This window comes from Gopherus evgoodei, chromosome 1 (genome assembly GCF_007399415.2).
Source record: "Gopherus evgoodei ecotype Sinaloan lineage chromosome 1, rGopEvg1_v1.p, whole genome shotgun sequence".
Classification (NCBI taxonomy): domain Eukaryota; kingdom Metazoa; phylum Chordata; order Testudines; family Testudinidae; genus Gopherus; species Gopherus evgoodei.
The window spans coordinates 54158386-54173757 of NC_044322.1; the positions used below are offsets into that span (position 1 = coordinate 54158386).

The window sequence follows — 15372 nt, forward strand, 5'->3', positions numbered from 1 at the left end:
CCTACAACTCTGTGGTGTCACTGGGAAGATCCTGCAACGAGTCCTGTGCCAAGGGCGCCCGAAGTGGTCAGAGTACTCAGCACAGTACTTCACACAGGAGTGAAATCAGGAAGGCCAAATCACACTTGGAGTTGCAGCCAGCAAGAGATGTTAAGAGTAACAAGAAGGGTTTCTTCAGGTATGTTAGCAACAAGAAGAAATTCAAGGAAAGTCTGGGCCCCTTACTGAATGAGGGAGGCAACCTAGTGACAGAGGATGTGGAAAAAGCTAAGGTACTCAATGATTTTTTTGCTTCTGTCTTCACAAACAAGGTCAGCTCTCAGACTGCTGCACTGGGCAGCACAGTATGGGGAGAAGGTGACCAGCCCTCTGTGGAGAAAGAAGTGGTTCGGGACTATTTAGAAAAACTGGATGAGCACAAGTCCATGGGACCAGATGTGCTGCATCTGAGGGTGCTAAAGGAGTTGGCGGATGTGATAGCAGAGCTATTGGCCATTATCTTTGAAAACTCGTGGCGAACGAGGGAGGTCCCGGATGACTGGAAAAAGTCTACTGTAGTGCCCATCTTTAAAAAAGGGAAGGAGGAGGATCCAGGGAACTACAGGCCAGTCAGCATCACCTCAGTCCCTGGAAAAATCATGGAGCAGGTCCTCAAGGAATCAATTCTGAAGCACTTCAAGGAGAGGAAAGTGATCAGAAACAGTCCGTATGGATTCACTAAGGGCAAGTCATGCCTGACTAACCTAATTGCCTTCTATGAGGAGATAACTGGGTCTGTGGATGATGGGAAAGCAGTGGATGTGTTATTCCTTGACTTTAGCAAAGCTTTTGATACGGTTTCCCACAGTATTCTTGCCAGCAAGTTAAAGAAGTATGGGCTGGATTAATGGACAATAAGGTGGATAGAAAGCTGGCTAGATCGTCAGGCTCAACAGGTAGTGATCAACAGCTCCATGTCTAGTTGGCAGCTGGTTTCAAGTGGAGCACCCCAAGGGTTGGTCCTGGGGCCGGTTTTGTACAATATCTTCATTAATGATCTGGAGGATGGCGTGGACTGTACTCTCAGCAAGTTTGCAGACAACACTAAACTGGGAGGAGTGGTAGATACGCCAGAGGGTAGGGATAGGATACAGAAGGACCTAGACAAATTAGAAGACTGGGCCAAAAGAAACCTGATGAGGTTCAACAAGGACAAGTGCAGAGTCTTGCACTTAGGACAGAAGAATCCCATTCACTGTTACAGACTAGGGACCAAATGGCTAGGAAGCAGTTCTGCAGAAAAGGACCTAGGGGTTCCAGTGGACGAGAAGCTGGATATGAGTCAACAGTGTGTCCTTGTTGCCAAGAAGGCTAATGGCATTTTGGGCTGTATAAGTAGGAGCATTGCCCGCAGATCAAGGGACATGATCATTCCCCTCTATTCGACATTGGTGAGGCCTCATCTGGAGTACTGTGTCCAGTTTTGGGCCCCACACTAAAAGAAGAATGTGGAAAAATTGGAAAGAGTCCAGTGGAGGGCAACAAAAATGATTAGGGGGCTGGAGCACATGACTTATAAGGAGAGGCTGAGGGAACTGGGATTGTTTAGTCTGCAGAAGAGAAGAATGAGGGGGGATTTGATAGCTGATTTCAACTACCTGAAAGGGGGTTCCAGAGGATGGATATATATTGTTCTCAGTGGTACCAGATGACAGAACAAGGACTAATGGTCTCAAGTTGCAGTGGGGAAGGTTTAGGTTGGATATTTTTTTCACTGAGAGCGGTGAAGCACTGGAATGGGTTACCTAGGGAGGTGGTGGAATCTCCTTCCTTAGAGGTTTTTAAGGTCAGGCTTGACAAAGCCCTGGCTGGGATGATTTAGTTGGGAATTGGTCCTGGTTTGAGCAGGGGGTTGGACTAGATGACCTCCTGAGGTCCCTTCCAACCCTGATATTCTATGATTCACCCTACATCACTGGGTCAAATGCTTGTTACTGTGAAGAACTGAGCTGGCTTGCGACTGAGTGTGTAGAAAACACCAGCCAGGCCCACGCAGGGCCGGCTTTAGGAAGTGCGAGGCCCAATTCGAACATTTTCGGCGGGGCCCTGGCAGGGATGACTTAAAAAAAAAAAAAGTGGAAAAAAAAGCCTTTCATTTCTTTCATGTATTATTTACTTTCCATAACTAAATTTATAATTTTATTATTTATAATGTACATTGCATCATATATGCTGTTGATTGGTTATTAATGACTGCTGTTTCACATGTGTGGGTCCCAGCTGCTCCCTGCCCACCTCATTGAAGCAGGTGTGCAGGGTTACTGTCCTGGAACTGCAGGGCAGCAGTGGACATGGGGCTGGCTGGAGGCAGGGCAAGGGGTGCGAGGTTGGTTGGAGACAGGGGGTGTGTGGGGCGGGCTGGCTTCAGGCAGGGCTGCGGGGGGATGCAGCAGGGGTTGGAAGGGCTGGAGACAGAGGCAGAGACTGGCTGGCTTCAGGCGGGGGATGCAGCAGGGGTTGGCTGGAGATAGGGCTGGTGCGGGCAGCAGTGTGTGTGGGGCTGGCTGGCTGGCTTTGGGCAGGGCCACGGGTGTGGGGCAGGGGTTGACTGGAGACATGGCAGGGGGTTTGACAGGGCTGTGGGCACGGGGTGTAGAGCTGGCTGCAGGCAGTGGGAGCGGGGCTGGTGTGGGCAAGGCAGAGGGTGCAGCAGAGGCAGCTGGAGCCCCAGCCCTTTAAATAGTCCCCAAGCTCCCTGCTGTCCCAGGGCTTTGGGGGCTATTTAAAGGGCCTGGGGCTCCCCAGCTTCTACCCTTCCCTGGACCTTTTAAATAGCTGTGGGAGCCCTGGGGAATGCATGGGGGTAGCAGGGCTCTGATGGTTATTTAAAGAACCAGAGTGGCAGAGGCAGGCAGCTGGAGCCCTGACCCTTTAAATAGCCCCCCGAGCGCCTCACTACCCCAGGGCTCTGGAGGCTATTTAAAGGCCCGGAGCTCCAGCCGGGAGACCAGGGCCTCGGGGCTTGCCGCGCTCCGGCCAGGGTTCCAGCGGGGAAAGCGGGGCTTGCCGTGCTCCTGCCTGCACTTAGCTCAAGGGAGTGGGACCATGGAAGACCCCTGAGCAGATTGCAGCCAGGGACCCAGGGTAAGTTTAAAAAAAAAAAATGTCTAAGGCGCGAGGCCCGATTCCTGGGAATCGGGCGAATCGGCCTAAAGCTGGGCCTGGGCCCATGGGCAGGGAATTGTATAGGTTCATGGTGATCATGCTCCAGGAATATTCAGGGCCTGGGGGCCCCAGCTCCACCAACGTTCGGGGCGTGGGTCTCTTCCCCCGCCCTACCTGTTGCCCTTGCGCCCCTCCTCCAGAGCATCTCCCAGGCACCGGCACCGGGGCTAAGGTGGCTTCCTGCCTGCCTTTGCTCTGTGCCACTGCCGGAAGTGGCTGGTGTGTCCTTCCAGCCCCGGGGGGGAGAGGGGAAGTGGTTGTCTCCGTGCACTGCCCCCACCCCAAGCGCCGACTCCGCAGCTCCCATTGGCTGGGAACGGAAGCTGGGGGGGGACTGCCTGCAGGCAGTGGTGCCAGAGACCCCCCCCCTCGCCTAGGAACCACTGCCAGAGTGATGTGTTGCTCACTTTTGCGAGCCGCCTGAGGTAAGCGCCTCACTTTCTCCCCTACCCCAGAGCCTGTACCCCTCCCCCCCACCCCCTCCCAGAGCCTGCACCCCAACCCCCTGCCCCAGAGCCTGACCCCTCCCCCACTCCCTCCCAGAGCCTGCACCCCAACCCCCTGCCCCAGAGCCTGACCCCTCCCCCCACTCCCTCCCAGAGCCTGCACCCCAACTCCCCTCCAGTCCCACAGGCCAACTCCCTCCCAGAGCCTTAGGCAGGTGGGGCAGCGGGTAGGACTTGGACCTGTTCTGGGTTCCACCTGCAGCCCCTTCAGCACACCCTCACGTCAGGCTCCCTCCCTGCTCCTAGGGTGAGGTGGCCTCAGCCCCGCAGCTGGGAGCCAGGGGCCAAACTCTCCGGGGGCAGGTGGGAGCCTTTCCAGTCCTGCACTGAGCATGCGCCCAGCTGGGCCGTGGCGCTGGGTCTGAGCTCCCGGGGGCTAGCTCCGCTCAGGATGGGTCCCTGGGGGGATGCGCCCCCCCCCCCGCCCCGGGGCCTCCCCTCCCTCCGTGCGTGTGGCCGGGCTGCAGGCTGACAGGGCCCCGAAGCTCCCTTCGCCGCCGGCCGAGCCTCGCGTGCGCCGAGTCCTCCCAGCCTGCAGGGGGCGCGGCGTCGCCCTCCCTGCGCCCGGTGCGCTCCGCTCTCCGGCCGCCTCCTCGCTGCGCGCGAGCCGCCCGGCCCAGCCCAGCCCGCGGCTCGGCCCTAGGGAGCGATGGCGGCCTCGGTGTTCTGCTGCCTGCGCTGGTGCGGGGACGGCGGCGCCGGGCACATCCCGCTGAAGGAGATGCCCGCGGTGCAGCTGGACACGCAGCACATGGGTAAGGGGGGCGCGCCGCGCCCCGCCCCGCCCCTGGCAGGGACCCCGCAGCACGGGCCGGGGGCGCTGGGTCCGCTCCCTCCAGAGCCGGGGGCGCTGGGTCCCGTCCCCGTGAGAGCCGGGCCGGTCCCCCCGCCCCGTGTTCGATCCTGCTCCAGCTGCCGGGCTGTTTCACAGAGCTCGGGCTTGGCCCGTCTCCCCAGCTCCGGGGCGGGGTTGTACTTAGCCCTCGCGCCATTATCGCCAGGCTGCCCTCGCCCCTCTGCCTCGCACCGCAGGGTCAGCGAGTAGCAAGTGTCACCGCCTGCTGCAGTTTGACACAACGGCACCTTTAGCCGGGGTTTCTTTGTGGTGTGAGATGGGGGTGAATGGTGAGTGTTTATGTAGCACTTTAGATCCACGATTATTATTATTATTAATTGTAGGGGTGTGGTGCTTTCCTGTCAAATAAAAGACAAGGTGCCCGTGCTTTGAATCTTACTATTTGTCTTGTTTATTTGTTCAGTTACTGTATTGCGCCTATCCGAGGTCTTTAGTTCCATGAACATGACAACATTTTAAAAACATATATGTCATGATGATTGTTAACAGGGCTAGACAATGATATTTAGAAGAATTCCCCCAAACTCTGAGGGCTATCCCCACTCAGATGACCCCATTAAAGAAGAAGCCTGACTGAATAGTTAGGTTTTACAGTATTCCACAAAGGTGAGCAAATCAGGGTCTGTCAGATCAACAAGATAGCAAATTCCAGTTGATTTGCTTTCACTGAGAATGCCCTGTCCCCAGATGTGCCCGATCTGGAGACATTCAGCTTGAGTATTTATTATTATTGTACATTTATATTGCAGTAGCACCTAAAGGTCACAGCCAGGTTGGGCCCAATTATGCTAGGCACTATACAACTATATGACAAATGACAGTCCCTCCCCAAAGAGCTTACTGTCCAAAGTGATCTTAGTTATATAATTGTGAGGTTATGGCACAAAAAGAAATTATCTCTAAGGCACACAGACTACAATAAAAGACTAAGTCAAAAACTACACCTTGTGTTTCATTTGATAGTCTCTGAAGTACTTGTGTAATATGATCCCAGCATGAAAATGTTGCTAAATAACTAGGCCAGCAGTATTCTGCTCTAGGTTTAGTTCTAAAGTTTGGACCATAAACTTCTGGTCTACTAGTATGATTATGTTGGTTGGGAAGTGGTGTGTGTATGTATGTATGTATTTATTTATTTACTGATATTGGTAATGGTACCTTAAATTACCCTTCCCATATGGAAATAAACAATACCAGTATAAGCCCTTTTTTACTTTTATAACTGTGTCCACGCAAGGGTGTGTTTGCTACGTTAACTATACTAGTATAGTTAAAGCAGTACAACTTTTGTGTGAAGACAAGGGTGGAGTGGTCTTCTGGTGTAGTCCTATGTAAAGGGCATTGCAACAAACCAATTTAGAAAGGCTTACTCCTTGCCAAACAAATATTTTAAAAAATCCTGTTGGCTACATAACGTCCAGGCATCCTCAGAAATTATTGGACTGGCTTTTGAGGACTCTGTCTTGTCTGTGCCTATGCTGACAAAAGCTTATTAGAGCTTTTTAAAATCTTCCACAGGAGAGTGTAGTATTTAGCAGTTCAATGTTATGTTGTGTGTGCTGGCAGGTACCTTTTTAAAGGAACCTCGCAATCAAACCTTTAAAAGGAATCTTACTATTGATTAATTCTTGGTGACTACAACTTATGGAAAGTATTCTGTGCCTATCCTTCAGTTCCAGACCAAGAAAAGGAGGTGGTTTAGAGAAAGGCCTGAGCCCTGCATCCCCTTTCTCATAGTGAGTGTCTTTCTAATTAAATGATTGTAAGCTATTGTGCTGGGATATTTGAGGAAATGTTGTACTCAACATGCTGCCTTAAAGCCTGAGAGGATAAATTTAAAGAATATAGATTTTAAATAGACGAACTTTAGCTGAAAGATGAACTAGCCTATAAACATATCCATTCTTTACTTGAAAGCACTGCACAATCTAATTCTGATAGACTAATGAAGCTCTTACTTGGTTGAAGGAGAAAATGTTGTTCTTGGGGTTTTAATGGATGTCTCCAAACTTACATTTTTTGAAGTTTGTGTATTTTATTTGCATATGCAGGAACAGATGTCGTCATTGTCAAAAATGGCAGAAGAATATGTGGCACGGGGGGTTGCCTAGCCAATGCACCTTTGCATCAGAACAAGAGCTATTTTGAGTTTAAAATCCAATCTACAGGTTAGTTAGCAAAAATATTTTCTACTTTAAATTGGTATTTGAGATTTGAGTAGAAGCATGCAAAGCATCTGCATCTTTGATAATTAACTGCACTGCATCTTTGGATACTACAATGAGAAATAACACACTTTACAAGTATCAAACTTTTGTAAGAAACTAAATTGGCATCTTGTAAGAAAGATTTGTCATTCTTCTATTTTACTGCTTTGATTTATTAAAAACAAAGGCAAGTGAAATTACTAGAGTTGCCAGTATTAAACACTACCATGTTTGAACACTCTTGTGTATATGTTTTTTAAATAAACATAATTTAGAGCTACTTTCTGCTAAATTCATATATATATCGTGTTATGAGCATGTAAAATAGTGTGTATATAGCTCTTGTACTTTTTCTCCAATAATATTTGCTGTCTACATTTATTTGCTATTTTAGCATGTATCCAGATTCTTCTCCTTTAGCTTCTTGTGGGCCATTGTGGAAATGATTCTGTGTTTATAAGTGCAGCAGAGAACTCGCAGCTTCGGGGTGAGGGGCTTAAAGTGGTTTTAAGCCACCTTTGTGTCCTCCCAGTTCTGGGCTGCTTCCAGGACTGAAGCACCCCCAGCATAATTTAGACAGCCCCAGGCTGCTGTATGAGCTGCTGTATTGTCTGAAATCACTGACATGTGTATTCTTTGGCCCTGCCCCCGGCATGGCCCCTATGCCAAGACTTGCAACTGAGTCCTCAGAGACATCGTTTTGGTTATCTTCTGCAGTTCCTTTGCCCCAGGAATCCTCCCCCGGTGAGAACTGCTGCTCTAGTCATTTTGGGTAATAACCTGGGTCAGAGTGAGAGCTAAGACTTTTACCCCTTAATTTTTATATTGATGGCTAATAAAATAAAAACACTAAGGTACAGCATGTTTTGAAAGGATATTTTAAAGTCTGTCTCAGCCTAGTGAATGTAATTGCTAATGCTTTTCAAATTAAAATTCACTTGTGATATTGCTGTCATTGGGGCACACACTTGGAATATATCCCCTACTCTCAGTCTGAGATTTCAAAAGAAACAAACAACAGTATTCACAAAATATCATCATCATATTTTCAGGGGTTTGGGGTATTGGAGTTGCAACCCAGAAAGCAAATTTGAATCAAATTCCACTTGGTCGAGATGTGCATAGTTTAGTGCTGAGAAATGATGGAGCTCTCTACCACAACAACGAGGAGAAGAACAGGCTGCCAGCAAACAGCCTTCCACAGGAGGGTGACATTGTGGTGAGTTTCCTTAGTTCTTGTTAATATAAATTTGTTGCTGTGTTGGAATAGTTCAGCACTAGATGTTTCCGGGATTTTCCAAGCACATTTTGCTGTCAGCACTGATGCAAGGCAAAAGGGAATACAGTGAACCCTTGTTAATATCTAGCTTTCCATGCAAACAAGCAAATTAAACACAGAATTTTATTGAAGCCCTGAAAAGTCAATATCTGATAAAAGGATTAAACCTATTAAATTAATATGCTTACAGTGCATCAGAAGGTAATATTCAGGAGATATTGACTTGTAAAAAATGTAGGCTTATTAAATGGGTATTTCTAGTATTTCATACTGAAAAACATTACAGAACAATGCAACCCTTCAGAATTGTAATCATTTTAGTAAAACACAGTTATGTATTTATCTTGATGTCTTGTGATAATAATGCACCCTAAGTTAGGCATGTTCCTTCCTCACTGTCTTTTCTAATCCACATCACTAGCAGGGGCATAGTTGGAACAAAATTTGTTTCCAGTACTTTTGGGGAGTAATGGGTAGAGGAATGGTCAAATATTCCTTACTTCTCTTCTCCCCAACTATCTCTCCCTTTCATATATTTTCCACCCCCACACACCTTTTCTGGAGAAGTGAGATAGACCTGAAGAGGCTCATACCCTCTTGCCTGCCCTCTTGTTCATCAGAAGTACACTGGCCCTTTAAATGTTTGCTCTCCTAGCCTTTCAGTTCAGCTCCCACTATCCTCAGATCCTTATGCTGTCTTCTTCCTGGCTGTGGCAGCAGGCCCTTAGAGAGTCTAGTCTTCCTTATGGTGTGCAGGAGGAAGGATACCTATTTAGGCTGTCAGGTTTTCCCCTGCAGTCTTATCTCAGTCCTAAACAGGGTTTCTAGTTCTTATCCTTCAGTGGCTTCCTGCCAGTTTGCTGCTGATGCAAGATAGTCCTGTGCCTGGATTGCTTATGTCAAGTGTTGCAGGTCAATTAGCCACACCTGGGGAAGTAGCTATTCTGTCCCTTTACCCCTCAGTGACTGTGACAGAATAGGTTTTATATACCCCATCACAGTAGTGCTTCATTGCTACCCACTGCTACTAGGTTTGATGAATTTGCTTATAAACCTGACGGGGCCATCATTGTAGAGATCCCAAGCTCTTTGTGGCTGGGCTTCCCTGTTCAAAGATGTCCCAGAATGCACTGGAGAGCGAGATGAGGTTGTACCCAGGGAGCATAAGAGCTCTTCGCTGGTGTGTGCTTGGTTAGCAGGCAGAGAGAGTGGCCCTAGCAACCTTGGAGGAAGACTTGTAGCAAAGGTATTGGGATAAAGGGGTTTTATTTTTAGCCAAGCTGGGATACAATTTAGAAAAGGGAGAGGAAATTAGACTGGGGATAGGGAGAGAAAAAATTGTTGGAAAGACAATTGAATGAGAGGAACTTGGGAATCTGTATGGATCATGCTCCCTCTCTCTCCTCAACACTCCTAAATATATTTAAAATTACCCTGTATATTTAAAGTGGTCTACTGTATGACTAGTTTTTTAACATTATTAGAATTTTTTTAAAATACACAGAAGTGATCAGATTAACACTGTTTCTAATGCCAACTTTTTCAATATCTTATTTTGATTGCCGGTGTTTGCGAGTTTATTGCCAGGTGTCTGAAGTTTAAAAAAAAAAATAAAAATCCCCTGCTGAGATGGTTTGCTTGGAATAGAATCTTGCTGTGTTGCAGTCTCTTTAAAGGCTCACTCAGTCTATTTAGTCTGCAAAGCTGAAGTTAGAACACTTGAAGGATAATAAGTAACAAATGCATTACTTTGCTAACTGCCTGAGCGCTGTAAATTCACAATTTGAACTATGTTGGTTAGCTTCTGTTCGTCAAATAAGTCGATTGTTATTGCTGCCGTCCCGATTGGCTAAGCCTGCAAGCACTTTTGGTGCCTGCAAGTTCAAATATAATTAAATATTTTTAATTATTGACCTTTTAAGTGTCCGGAAAAATGGTCTAGTGCAGGGCAACCTCTGGCACGCGGCTCGTCAGGGTAAGCACCCTGGCGGGCCAGGCCAGTTTGTTTACCTGCCACGTTGGCAGGTTTTACCGACCGTGTCTCCCACTGGCCACGGTTTGCCATCCCAGGTCAGTGGGGGCTGCGGGAAGCTGCGTGAGCTGAGGGATGTGCTGGCTGTGGCTTCCTGCCACCCCCATTGGCCTGGGAGCTGCAAACCGTGGCCAGTGGGAGCCGCGATTGGCCGAACCTGCCAACGTGGCAGGTAAACAAATTGGCCCACCCAACAGGGTGCTTACCCTGGCAAGCTGCGTGCCAGAGGTTGCCAACCCCTGGCCTAGTGAGTTCTTTTAGGAGACTGTGTTTTATGCCATTTTATTAGAAACTGCCCATTGTGTTCAGCTAGACTAGCTGTAAAAAGAAATAGTAAACATTCTCACATGTATCAACTTGATGATCTTATGCTAACATTTCGTGCTTTGCCTTATAGGGTATTACATATGACCATGTAGAATTAAATGTATATTTAAATGGAAAGAATATGCATTGTCCAGCTTCAGGAATCAGAGGGACTGTCTATCCTGTAGTATATGGTAAGTTGGGTTCTCAAACTTATTCAGTGTGGTCAATCTTAATAGCAATATTCTCTCAAACCACCTATCCTACTCCTCATCATGTGGCCCACCTGTCCTCCTAGTCACAATCGAACAGTATCCTTTGGCAACTACAGCAACTGGTTATGGAAAAGTAATATTAGGAAAGCATCAGTGTATATTTTGCTTCTTTCAGTGCAGTTTAGTAGCTGGAAATGAGTACCACCACCTAGCAGTGAATCACTAGTAATGGCTCCACAGATGACAGCTAGGGAATTACTGCAGTTAAAACAAGTCATGTAAACATACTGTCAAATCATCAGGTATCGATAAAGCCGCACAAGGGTTTTGCTGACTCACCTGCAGATAAATGGGTTAATAAAATTTCTCTGTGAAGTTTGTATTTATGCCCCCTCTTGCTCATGCAATAATGTAGTGCATTTCAATTTTTAAGTCAGATTTGGATAGGATGTACATTTTTATTATTTTTCATTTTTTATAGAAATATAAACTTTAATGTGGTAGCATCTTCCATCTCAAAATACTTCACAACTGTAACAAATTGATACCAAATGTTATGTCGAAATTTTCACCTCTGAAAATGCAGCTGTCTCTACAGTGAATCATGGCAGCTACATTGACAGAATACATTAGCACAACAGTTTTAAACAGGAAACAAATATCATATCCAGTCTGCTTAGGCAGCTTAAGAGAGATTGTATTAACTTTGTGAGTTGGAATTTGGCCACAACGTGAATTAACCCTACCTTACCAAAATTCCAAGGTACTCTTTGCAAATCCTACATACATAGGAATTCTGATTGTCTCATCTGAAATGCTGCACCTGCGCTTGCACAGTGCCTCATCCCACCCTGCTGAGGGATTGGTTCAGTACTAGGAGGGAAGACTACCACTCATTGAATCCCCAATATTACTATTTGTTACCTTTTTGTAAATCTCTCATCCAAGTACTGACCTATCCCAAACTTGCGTAGCTTGTGAGATGTGACAGGACCATAGTACCAAGTGGTATGTCTGCTTATTATTTCATTTCATATTTCATAATGAACTGTTGGCACATTTCTGTATCTGTCTAGACACTTTCTTAATGCTACACTTTCTGAACGAAAAAATCTAAATTTGCTTTGGAAGCTCTGAATGTTACAAATTCAAGTGCCAATTCATCCCCTTTAAAACTGTTACAGTGAAGATTATTTCATATTGTCATTTTGTGTTTTATTTACCACATGGTGGCATTATTACAAATAGTTGCACAAACAGGAATAAAATACTTGCCACAGTTTTATTCCTGTGAACATTATATTATTGGGATTCTGGCTGCCAGACACCACGTTGGTGAGAATGGGAGAACAGGCTTTTGTTAGGTAGCTAACACGTCATCTTCACTTTGCTTTGGAAATGGAGTTACAGTGGAGAGAATTTAGACCTCGGGAGTAGGTAGCTTTCATAAACAGTCTACTTGCTGCAGCAGGAACTTGGGCTCCCTGGTCTTCTGTACCTTTTTTTTTTTTTTTTTTTTTTTTTTAAACTTCCTCCTCCTTTCTCCATGCCTAATGCCACACCACTGAAGTTTTAGGCTTGGTTGTAAGGTGACTTTTTTTATTGCCAGACTCCCTCTCCTGTCATCATCCTTCAAGAGCTGGCATAAATTCCCAAGAATTTCCATGTTTCGCAATGGATTAGTTTATTGCTATAACACCCGATGATTTTCAAATTACATTCAGGTGACACCTCCATGTTATAAGTTACAAGTAATAAAATCTTTAATTTAATGATATGTATTCATAGGCATATGAAAGGAGAAATTACTCTCAACTATTTAATTTATCGATGTTTCAGACCAGAATCTTAGAGATTTTTAAAATAACTCAGTACAGAAGGTAAATGATGTCATGTTTGGGAACTTAAAACACAAGTCAAATTCAAAGTTGCTTCCTTCAGCAGCTGTACCCCAGGCACATCTGCACAAATATTAAAGTGTAAAGTCAACACCACATATAACAATACAAGATAGTACTTGTGAGCTCAGTTAAGGCTGTTGTGGGAGAAAACGAATGTCTTGACTTCAGGATATCTAAATTATCGACCAAAATATTGTATTTGGGTTTTGGGGGGGGGTTGTTTTTATTTGGGGGGGGATTGGCATTGATATACTGCTCTCACATGAGCTGTGGCTTAGAGGAATGTTTCTTTTTAAAGACTCATTAACTAAATGGATCTGATTTTTCTGAAGAGCAGTGCTACGCTATGTATTATACTTCAGTAAAGCTGCACGTGAAGTATTGCAGCAGTTAATGATCTGTCAGAATTTCCATTTTAATCTTCCACCTAGAATTAGGCAGAAAGTCTCATGGCAGTATTATTGTTTCAAAAAATACTGATTTATTTTTAAAATTCAGGTGTCTAAAAATAAGTCAAGCAGGGTTCCAATGTGATAACCTAAGCAGATGGCTTGACACCAAGCAGGGGAATGGGAAGCATGCCATAGAGATACATCCTCTTTCATGTCTCCTCATAACCACGCTTGGCCTGTGGGCTTTCAAAGTAGTGGAGGGGAAAATGAGGGCCCTAGAAGTTGAGGAGAGTTGCTTTAAGGCTTATTAGCACGCTCAGTAAAATAAATAGCAATATTTTCACTGATTTCAGCAGAGTCCTTTGCAAATTGAAGTATTCTATAGGAAATAAACATGTTTTGGCCTGCTTGATTGTATTCTAGGATCTTTTCTACAGATTAACCAAGAAGATCTTATTTATCTCTACTGCATGGATGTTACTGATATTTTGGAGAATATCCTTTGTGTTTCAGTCATTGTGGACACACAATGTATTGATGTATAATCTAATTTGGTGTAATGTATAGTCAAAATAAATGCTGTTCTCCTCTAATTATTTTTCTCTTTGCTTCTGTCCTGCAGTTGATGACAGTGCCATCTTGGATTGTCAGTTCAGCGAATTTTATCACACTCCTCCAACAGGGTTTGAAAAAATACTCTTTGAACAGCAAATCTTCTGAACGTCTTCATACTGAAAACTTGCACCCCTACGCTGTTACAAAGCCTTTGCCATCTTAAATAAAGCTTCACATTTACCTGTAGGAAACACGTGTATTTTTTAGTAAAGTACTTGTGACTGTTGTCTGAAGAACCAAAATGTTAACTGCAACACCAGAAAATTGTGTTACAAATGGTAGATTTTGACAACTGTTTTGTGATGTGAAAATCAGTGTTTTGGGGCAGTTTTTTCTGATTTGTATTTGATGTAAATGGAAACTAAAGGGTATAATTGCCACAGTATTAAATGAACTTTTGTTTTCAATTTGAGCTTTATAAAGGAAATAGTTCATATACGTGATAGTATGTTTCCGTAAAGTTACAGGGGTAGATAGTTCTCATTGTGATTTTTCCTATTCCTTCCCACTCAGAAGTTATGTACCTTATAAAAAGAGAGCACTGTGCTAATAGTCTGTTTGGATTGCAGTGTTGTTGTTCTGCACAATGACTAATGATACGATTGGCAGCTAGATTTTGTTTTTTCTTTTGAAACATGTACCCTACCAATTTCTAGTTGTTAAACAGCTAATATTCCTATTGAGTTTATATAAATCTCATAGCTTTTCATTTGCTTTAAGTGTGACAGAATACTTGTTAGTAACAGTCAAAGTATTATTTTGTTGTATGTAAAAAAAGCAAACCCAAACACCAGATGTATTTATAAAGCTCATTAAGCAGTGTTACTCTGGTGGCAGAATCGGTACAGATTGTTTAACTGTGATATTAATGGCAGGGAAGGTATGTTGGATATTACGATGAATCTTTATGTCTAAACTGTAAATCAGATTATTCTTTATGGAAGATTTTATTTAAATTTTTTTTCTGGATCCAGTAATAAAATGAATAATGATTAACATGCTATTCTGAAACGTGATTCCGATAACTATAAAAGATCAGGTGATTCTTTTCTTGTCATGTATGCAGTCTGCTTTCTAGTCATATTTTTTTGCAAAGAAAACCTTTTTGTATAACCTGATGTGTTTTTAAGAACTTCTAGTACGATTTTTTTTGGCTGTCCATGGACTAACGCATTTATATGATGAGTGACTGCTGTGATGCCTTTAAATTTTTGAGGTTCTTTTATTCTGAACTTTTCAAATACAGTTGATTTTCTCTGAGCCTTTCACTTCCTAATTTTCTGTATTTGTTTAAAGACGTCTTCTTGGCCTCATAGGCCTAGCTTTTTCTTTACCATGCTGCAGTCTCCCAATGCTGAAATTGACACAGCAGCAGATGATGCCATAATGCAGAGCTCCTATCTTTAGCATGATGCTTCTTCTATAGTATAGTATAAGATTAGGAATATTTGGGAAGTGGGATGAGAATGGAGAGGGTTAATTCTCCTCCCCGAAGCTTGCAATATTAGCCACTGTTGGAGGCAAGTTCCAGGCTATGTGGAACGTTCTTTTGGGGCATGACTATGTCCTTGTGCCATATATGAGCTGAGACAAATCATGATGATTTTGTAATCAAATTTGTGAACTCTTGAAATTAGAAATAAATCTGGGGAGGGGAGTGTGTCCAATTTCCCCTCTTGTTGCTTCTTGAGTAATGTCTCCGTGGTCCTTTGTGCCATGTGAAAGAATAGGAAGATGAAATAAAAGCATTTTATATGGAATTAAACTTGCTGGTATTCTCGGAGGAAGGGAGAAGTATTTAAAGAAATTATAACCACTGTATCTAACTTCAAAGAACAAACAACAAAAAATTTGTTTTT

The 15372-nt window shown here is 44.4% G+C and overlaps 1 protein-coding gene across 2 annotated transcripts; it reads left to right on the forward strand.

The window, feature by feature from the left end:
- Positions 1-4319: 4319 nt before the first annotated feature.
- On the forward strand, positions 4320-15203 carry SPRYD7 (SPRY domain containing 7). Of its 2 annotated transcripts, none has more exons than XM_030564631.1 (5): positions 4320-4465; positions 6618-6734; positions 7826-7992; positions 10482-10584; positions 13521-15203. In XM_030564631.1, the coding sequence occupies exons 1-5, from the start codon at positions 4360-4362 to the stop codon at positions 13616-13618; spliced, it is 591 nt and encodes a 196-aa protein (XP_030420491.1). In that variant the 5' UTR covers positions 4320-4359; the 3' UTR covers positions 13619-15203. The 2 variants fall into 2 exon arrangements, with proteins under 2 accessions (XP_030420491.1, XP_030420502.1); XM_030564642.1 differs by lacking the exon at positions 4320-4465 and adding an exon at positions 4647-4835.
- Positions 15204-15372: the final 169 nt, after the last annotated feature.

Bases quoted from the DNA above. Each gene is read 5' to 3' on its own strand.
- SPRYD7 (XM_030564631.1), top strand. From the start codon at position 4,360: ATGGCGGCCTCGGTGTTCTGCTGCCTGCGCTGGTGCGGGGACGGCGGC. The intron at 7,993-10,481 runs GTGAGTTTCCTT...TTTGCCTTATAG, and splicing joins CACAGGAGGGTGACATTGTG to GGTATTACATATGACCATGT. The intron at 10,585-13,520 runs GTAAGTTGGGTT...TCTGTCCTGCAG, and splicing joins TGTCTATCCTGTAGTATATG to TTGATGACAGTGCCATCTTG.